The 8542-nt window shown below is 46.7% G+C and overlaps 1 protein-coding gene across 1 annotated transcript; it reads left to right on the top strand.

The window, feature by feature from the left end:
* The first annotated feature begins 205 nt into the window (after positions 1–205).
* Positions 206–7360, top strand: LOC112442379 (cationic amino acid transporter 3). The gene is given in 12 exon segments (XM_059877332.1): positions 206–1818; positions 2398–2556; positions 4491–4668; positions 4874–4986; positions 5134–5356; positions 5526–5731; positions 5833–5935; positions 6133–6332; positions 6527–6693; positions 6965–7073; positions 7241–7322; positions 7324–7360. Coding segments are annotated over 12 exon segments (1956 nt in total). The 5' UTR covers positions 206–1439.
* The last annotated feature ends 1182 nt before the right edge of the window (positions 7361–8542 follow it).

Raw genomic sequence — 8542 nt, 5'->3', positions numbered from 1 at the left:
GTTGCCATTTCCTCCTCCAGGGGTTCTTCCCAACCCAGAGATCGAACCAGCGTCTCTTACATCTCCTGCATTGGCAGGCAGGCTCTGTATCACTCACTTTTTTTTTTTGAATGATGCTCAAACAATAGTGAAGATTATCTTTATACAAGGCTTATGATATATGGGCCACCCACTTCAGTCTCTTGCATACCGTCCACCTTTTAAATCTATGAGTTCCTCATCTGCTGATATGAGGGAACTGTAAAGGACTTGCATATCAGCAGATGTTGGTGTCTGTAGGTAATGATGGTAGGTTGTTGTTCAGTCACTCAGTCATGCCTGTCTCTTCACGACCCTGTGGACTGTAGCACACCAGGCTTCCCTGTCCTTCACCATCTCCCGAGTTTGCTCAAGTTAATGCTATGTTGATTTGTATTCAATCACCTTAAGGTTTGTACACCCAGCAACACTTTGAAGCTGGTCTCTTACTTATCTTTGGTAATAACAACAGCAAAAAGGTAGTAAAATATACATGACATCATATTTACCATCATAACCGTTCTTTTCAAAATTCAGCCCCAACACCCACATGCTTCACAGGATCTTAGTTCCCCCACCAGGGATCAAATGCAGGTCCATGGCAGTGAAAGTTCTCACTCCTAGCCACTGGACTGCCGGGGAATTCCCACCTACATCATTTTTAAGTGTGCAGTTCACTAATGTTAAGTGTATTTACATTGCTGTCCAGCCAATCTGAAGAGCTCTTTTGTATCTTGTAAAATGGAAACTGTGCCCCATTTAACAATACCTCCCCATTTCCCCCTTAACCCCAGCCCCTGGCAAACCACCATTCAACTTTCTGTCTCTATGGCTTTGACTCCTCTCGATACGTCATAGAAATGGAACCATACAATATTTGTATATTGGCGAGTGGCTTAAGGGTGGCTCAGATGGTAAAGAATCTGCCTGCAATGCAGGAGATCTGGGTTCAATCCCTGGGTTAGGACGATCCCGTGGAGGAGGACATGGAAACCCACTCCAGTATCCTTGTCTAGAGAACCCCATGGACAGAGAAGTCTATTGGGGTTGCAAAGATGTGACTGAGCAACTAACACACACAGACAAGGGAGTGACAGGAAGCTTTTCCCAAGCCTTTTGGGTCTTAATTACCTTTAGCTCATAAAGAATCCTTGAGTTAAAATGGCACATTTGGGAAGACATATTCTTGTACCCCTCACTTCTCTTCAAGCAAATCTTCGAGTAATCTTGAAACATTAAAAATCTTCTTTATTTTAAGAAACCAAAGTTCCCACAGAGAGAACTTGCCCAGTGTGTCCTTTTACCACCTGCTCCCCATCCCTCCATTCCTCTGTGGAATTGAGCTTCCAGGGTCAAGGGCAGATGGACATCATTGATGACTTCATGCCTTGCTTTTTCAGCAGATCGTAACCCCCTCAACTATGTCTACGATGCTGGGTCAGTATCTTCGCCAGTTTGGTCAGAAGCTGGTCCGCAGGAAGCCACAGTTCAGGGAGGAACCTGAGAGTTCTGAGACCCCTCCTCCGAACACCCTGGACCTGGTGGTGATAGGTTTGGACAACATGTTGGGAGCTGGCATATACATCCTGATTGGAGGAGTGGCCAAATACATAGCTGGACCAGCAATCATCCTTTTCTTACTGGTGGCCGGCCTGACTACTCTGTTGTCTGGGCTGTGTTATGTCGAGTTGGCAGCTGGAGTAGAAAAACCTGGTACTGTGTATTTCATCAGCTATGTCACAATGGGACAACTGTACGCCTTCATCACTGGCTGGAACCTCTTACTCTATTTAATTATTGGTGAGATGATGGGGAGTGGGGAGAAGTGGGCCTTAAGATGGAGAAAGTAGGAGAGATGAGTGGGGGCTTCACTCATTCATCAGAACTCTGTTATCCACCTTCGGGGCAGGGTTGGGAGAGGGGAAATGGTGGCAGGAAAACTGCACAACCTCGTTGCACGCAGGTCTGTCCTGCTTTCCTTAAGTGATGGACCGAGAAACCAGAGGAAAGGGAACTGTAGGGAGCGGGTGAGAGGGAAGCACATCCCTAGGCTCATCCTCTGACTACAGTGAAGTCTTTGCTGAGCTGTTGCCTTCCTGGATTTTCCCTTACACCTCAACTTAAAAATTCAACTCTGATCTAGTCCCTCCTAGTCTCATTTACCTGTGTTTCTTTGTTTTCCATCACTTCTATCTTCTAGAATATTAAATAGTTGGCCCTTTTGTGAACCACCTGGGTCTCCCCTGTCCACCCCATGAGAAGAAACTCTTTGAGATCAGGTGTATTTTTGCTCACCTCCTGCCCCAAATATCTCACATGGTGCATAATAGGGGCTCAGTTTCTGTCTGCTTGTAAACATTCCTTCTTCTGTTGCTGCAGCCATTGCCTGTATAGCCCGGGCCTGGAGCTCCATCTTTGACAGCCTGATTGGGAACCACATCTCTGAGGCATTAGAGGGAACTTTCTCTCTGCAAATGCCCTACTTCCTGGCCTCATTTCCAGACTTTCTTGCCCTGGGCCTGGTGCTGCTGCTCACAGGTGAGAAGGGACAAGAGACAGAAAGGGAAGAACAGGATATGGAGGGGGAGCTGGCATGGGGAAGGCTTAGGGTGGCAGAAGGGTGGGGAATTAAGACTGGGAAAAAGGGTTTGGAATAAGAAAGAGAGGAAGGCAAGACAGAGAGCATTTTTTCCTACCCTTGGACTATTGGTAATTTAGATTGGATCATTCTTTGGTGTGGGGTGCTGTCCTGTACATTTTCTGTTTTTTTTTTTTTTTTAATGTTGTTGGGGGAATTCCCTGGTGGTCAAATGGTTAGGACACTGTGCTTTCACTGATGAAGTTTTGGGCTCAGTCCCTGGTCAGGGAACTAAGATCTCACATGCCAAGAGGGGTACCCCCCCAAAAATCATTCTTGGATGTTGAGTAGCATCTATGATCTTTATGTACTAGGTACCAGTGACACCCAACCCCCAAACTGTGACAATTGGGATGTCAACAGGCAGGGCCAAAGTCTCTTGGAGCAAAAAATCACCCCAGCTGGTAATCATTTACCTAGACCAACAAGTTTCTTCCTCTGTACTGAGATCAAAGCTATGTGTTTTTGTTTTTGTTTTTAACTGAGAGGAAATTCATGTCAATTTAACCATTTTATTGTTTTTCCCAGCTTTAAGTAAGTGTTAGTCACTCAGTCATGCCCGACACTTTCCCATGGAGTACAGTCCACCAGGCTCCCCTGTCCATGAGATTTTCCAGGCAAGGATACTGGAGTGGGTTGCCATTTCCTTTTCCAGGGGATCTTCCCAACCTAGGGGTCAAACCCAGGTCTCCTGCACTGCAGGCAGATTCTTTATTGACTGAGCTACAAGGGAAGATATAATTCACTTCATACAAAATAGATGGGGAAAACATGGAAACAGTGAGAGGCTTTATTTTCTTGGGTTCCCAAATCACTGCAGATGGGGACAGCAGCCATGAAATTAAAAGGCACTTGCTCCTTGGAAGGAAAGCTATGACAAACCTAGACAGTATATTAAAAAGCAGAGGCATCACTGCTGACAAAGGTCCATCTAGTCAAAGCTATGGTTTTTCCAGTAGTCATGTACAGATGTGAGAGTTGGACCATACAGAAGGCCGAGTACCAAAGAATTGAGGCTTTTGATTGTAGTGCTGGAGAAGATTCTTGAGAATCTCTTGGGCTGCAAGGAGATCCAATCAGTCCATCCTAAAGGAAATCATTTCTGAATATTTATTGGAGGAACTGATGCCGAAAACATAAGCTCCAATACTTTGGCCACCTGATGAGAAGAATGGACTCATTGGAAAAGACCCTGATGTTGAGAAAGACTGAGGGCAGGAGGAGAAGGGGACGACAGAGGATGAGATGGTTGGACGGCATCATTGACTCAATGGACATGAGTTTGAGCAATCTGTGGGAGATAGTGAAGGACAGGGGAGCCTGGAGTGCTGTAGTCCATGGGGTTGCAGAGAATCAGACATGACTGAGTGACTGAACCACAACAACAGCTGACAAACAGCATTGTAAAAGTTTAAGATGATTTGATAGACATGGATATTGTGAGATGATGGTCACAGTAAGAAAATATCCATCAGCAGGTGTCCAATTCAGCGGCACTTAGTACATTCCCAGTGCTGTGTAACCACCACCCCCATCCAGTACCAAACGTTTCCATGACAGCAAAAGGAAACCCTGTACCCACTGAGCAGTCACTGTCCATCTGTCCACAACCACCAACCACCAACCACAAGCCCTGGGCAACCACTCATCTGCTTTCTGTCTCTATGGATTTAGTTATTGATTTCTCTAGCGTCACTGCAATGCATGGGGAACTCCCAGACCAGAGATTGAACCTATGCTCCCTGTAGTGGAAGCTCAGAGTCTTAACCAATGGATTGCTAGGGGAGTGCTGGATTTAGTTATTTTGTTGTCTCATTTTCCATTTTTCCCACAGGACTCCTGGCTCTGAGAGTTTATGAGTCAACCCTGATTTACAAAGTGTTCACAGGCTTGAACATTTTGGTCCTCAGCTTCATCATCCTCTCTGGCTTCATTAAGGGAGACTTGCACAACTGGAAGCTCACGGAACAGGACTACACATTGGCTGCAGCTGGATCTGGTGATGCCTACAGGTTAGGAGGGCACCCTTGGTTGTATTAATGCGTGTGTGTGTGGTGTGCAGAGTTGGGAATATGCTGGGGACTAATGAGACCTGGAGTGATTGTCCAAGCGTGGGGGTTCCTGGAGCCCAGGACCTGTGGTACTAAGGGAGGAGCCCAGTAGAGATGGCTGAACACAGCTCACCCACATTCTTCCTCTTTGCTTCTCTCACCATAGCTTGGGCCTTCTGGGTTCTGGAGGGTTTCTGCCTTTTGCTTTTGATGGAATTCTCCAGGGAGCAGCTACATGTTTCTACGCATTTGTTGGTTTTGCTGGCATTGTCAATGCAGGTAACATGGGCATTGTGTGTCCCATCGGGGTTTGGGAACAGAATGGGCTGCCCTTGGACACAGGGGTGGGTAGAAGGTTAGGTTGCTTTTGAAGGTGGAAGAGTAAAGTGAGTTTGGTGTTTACTGACCCAATATCTTCTCCGGAAGGGAGAAAAGCCAGCAATCCTCAGTGGTCCATGCCCTTGGCTGTCATGATCTCCTTCTTCATCTGCTTTTTGGTGTGTTTTGGTGTCTCGGCGGCCCTCACCCTCATGGTGCCCTACTACCTGATTCAGCTTGAGAGCCCCTTGCCGCAGGCTTTCATCTATGTTGGGTGGAACTCTGCCAAATATGTTGTGGCTGTTGGCACCCTCTCCATTCTTTTATACAGGTCAGTGTCATGGTTTTCTCCTCACCTACTGTCAGATGCTCGGGTATCCCCGGCCCTTGGGACTGAGAGATGAGAGAGAAAGACATCTTGCCCCATGTAGACCAGGGAGCAAAAGCCCCGGTCTCTCCTGCTTCTGCACCTTCTCACACATTCCCATTTTTTCTTCCAGCCTTCTGAGTATCATGTTTATCATGTCTCAGTTGACCTATGCAATGGCAGAGGATGGGCTCCTTTTCCGGGGACTTGCCTGGATCCCTGCCCACACCGATGCCCACACCATCATTATCCGCACCACCTATGCCCGCATCATTGTCCACACCGTTGCCCCCACAGGAACCCCCATCATGGCTGTCTTGGTTCCTGGAACTCTTGCAGGTGAATAAACAAAACTCACCCTTTTAAAATCATACTTCTTAACTTGCGTATTTCCAGTGGTTTCTAACTCTCCCCCCACCGTCTTTGCTCCCTCATCCCAGCGGTCATGGCGTTACTCTTCGACTTCACTGACCTGGTGGACCTCATGTCATTTCAGTCCCTGGTTGCTCACTCCCTGGTGACATTTTCTGTCCTTGTCCTCAGGTGAGACCCCATGACACCTTGACTGGGGGGGCGGTCTTTGACTTGTAAGGGTTGATGGGGAGGGAATCATCTTCTACCTTCATGCTGCCTCCTCAACATTCTGTACCATTGATTGGGGAAAGAGAGGCATTAGGCAGACTGATGTTGGATCAGCAGTAGGGGCTGTTACTAATATTGCCTTAGTATTTCAAATTCAGGTATCAACCAGCCCAGAACGGAAGCAAGAAGGAGAAAACAGAGGAGGAAACTGAGACGAAGCCTGAAGTTGAAGGAGGTCCTTTGGAATCTGAACCTGAAGCAGGAACCTCAAACATTCTACAGAGTCTGTGGTTCCCTCCCAGCACCATCCCCACCCGGAAATCTGGCCAGATTGTCTATGGATGTGCCTCCCTGGTTGGTGAGCAGTGGGATTTCTCTTTGGTCATATTCTGAAATTGACAGGATGGTACTGGAGTGTGTATTTTGTCAGTTGAGGAGTCTTGGAGATATGATGGCTCTTTCTGATGTGGGCATCCTGGGGAGGGATGTGACCTAAGGCCCTGACATCTTCGTCTTTTGAGTCCAGCCTGTTCTCCACCTTGACCCTTACAGTTCTTCTGCTGATAATCCTGAGCCTGATCCTGTACCGTTGGTCCAGCCAGGTGTTCTCTGGAGACCCCGTGCTCACAACAGTGGCTCTGCTGCTGCTGCTGCTCATCACTGGGGTCACGCTCATCATCTGGAGGCAGCCCCAGAACCCCAGTACTCTTCCATTCAGGGTAGGTGACCTCATGTGCCCAAAGGGTCCACCTCGAGTGAAGGAGGTCTGCGTGCTTTAGGTCTAAACATCCTTTGCTGGACAGGCAATGAGGGGATTTGCTGAAACCAATGGACTGTTCCCTGATCCACACTCAGTGCTTTACAAACTCAGTCTCACTAAGCACTGAGCACACAGTCTGAGTAGAACTGGAGTTTTCCTGCCCACAAGGGGTAGGGTCTCCCTTTCAGACATCTGGGGTGTGTTCAGGAATGAACTGACTTTGCTCACAGGTCCCTGCTTTGCCTGCCCTCTTCCTGGTGAGCACCTTTATGAATGTTTACTTAATGATTCAGATGACCACTCGGACCTGGGCCCAATTTGGCATCTGGATGGCGATTGGTGAGTGGTTTTCTGGGCTACAGAGGCCTCTTGAGTGACGGAGTCCATTATTCTTCTTACTACCTCTCTCCTAAACTGTGTCAGACACCATGATAGGAGCCCTATTGGGCATCTGTAAGTGAGGAGAGCACCTACTTTCCCTTCTCACTGTCTCATTTCCCTACTAGGATTTGCCATATACTTTGGATATGGGATCCAACACAGCCTGGGGGAGAACAATGATCAACAGCCAGCAGCCTCCACTTCTCAGACTTAACAGAAACATCCCTAGTCATGAATTGTCTTAACTAGAGGACATAGATGCTGTGTGGAATCCCTCCATGCACTGGAAGATCTGCTGGTTCGAGGGGCACTGTGAGCCTCTATGGTCGTGAAGGTGGAATGCATTTACAGCCGTGTATTTATTGCTAGTGGACAAAGTGACTTTAATGCTGTAAATGCTGATGGAAACATTGAAAAGCATAATACACATCCAGAAAAGTGAATTTTCATGAAAAATGTACAAAAATGTAAGCAGAAACCAGAGGAAGAAATAAAGTATTAACTTGAACATAAGCACGGCCTCCTTGTGCCTGTTTCCAGTGAAAACACATAAACTGTCACATGGAAGGAAACACAGGAGCCATATATTGTGACAAGAAAGTCAAAGTCGCTCAGTCGTTTCCGACTCTTTGTGACCCCATGGACTATATAGTCCATGGAACTCTCCAGGCCAGAATACTGGAGTGATCAGCCTTTCCCTTCTCCAGGGGATCTTCCCAACTCAGGGATGGAACCTAGGTCTCCCACACTACAGGCGGATTCTTTACCAGTTGAGCTACCAGGGAAGCCCAAGATACTAGAGTGGGTAGCCTATCCCTTCTCCAGCGGATCTTCCTGAGCCAGGTGCTGAACCAAGGTCTCCTGCCTTGCAGGCAGATTCTTTACCAACTTAGCTACCAGGGAAGCCCATATTATGACAAGAGTTGCACTTTAGGGGGCTTTCCTGGTCGTCCAGTGGTTAAGACCTGGCCTTCCTATGCAGGGGGTGCCCATTTGATCCCTGGTTGTGGAACTAAGTTCCCACATGCCTCATGGCCAAAAAACCAGAACACAAAATGGAAGCAATAAAGACTCTAAAAATGGTCCACATAAAAAATATATATATTAAAAACAAAAGAAAAAGAGTTACACATAGGGTATTCAATGGAGGTCTAGGAGTTAGGACTCCGCACTTTCACTGCCTTGGCCATGGTTCAGTCCCCAGTCGGGAAACTAAGATTCTAAAAACTGTGCAATGTGGCCAAAAAATAAGAAAAAGAGATTAAAAATGAATTTAAAAGAAAGAATTTCACTTTAAAAAAAATTGAAAATCTAATCAGCTTTATTTAATGTCATGACTTTAAACATATTCTCATAGTGCTTTTTTTTTTTTTCTGACAGAGCTTATAAAGTGTCCATATTATTTTTTCTTTAAATATTTGATAGAA

Source organism: Bos taurus, chromosome 18 (genome assembly GCF_002263795.3).
Source record: "Bos taurus isolate L1 Dominette 01449 registration number 42190680 breed Hereford chromosome 18, ARS-UCD2.0, whole genome shotgun sequence".
NCBI classification, from domain to species: Eukaryota; Metazoa; Chordata; class Mammalia; order Artiodactyla; family Bovidae; genus Bos; species Bos taurus.
Note: the sequence above shows the minus strand (reverse complement) of the source record. Positions and strands in the feature narration are given on the sequence as shown.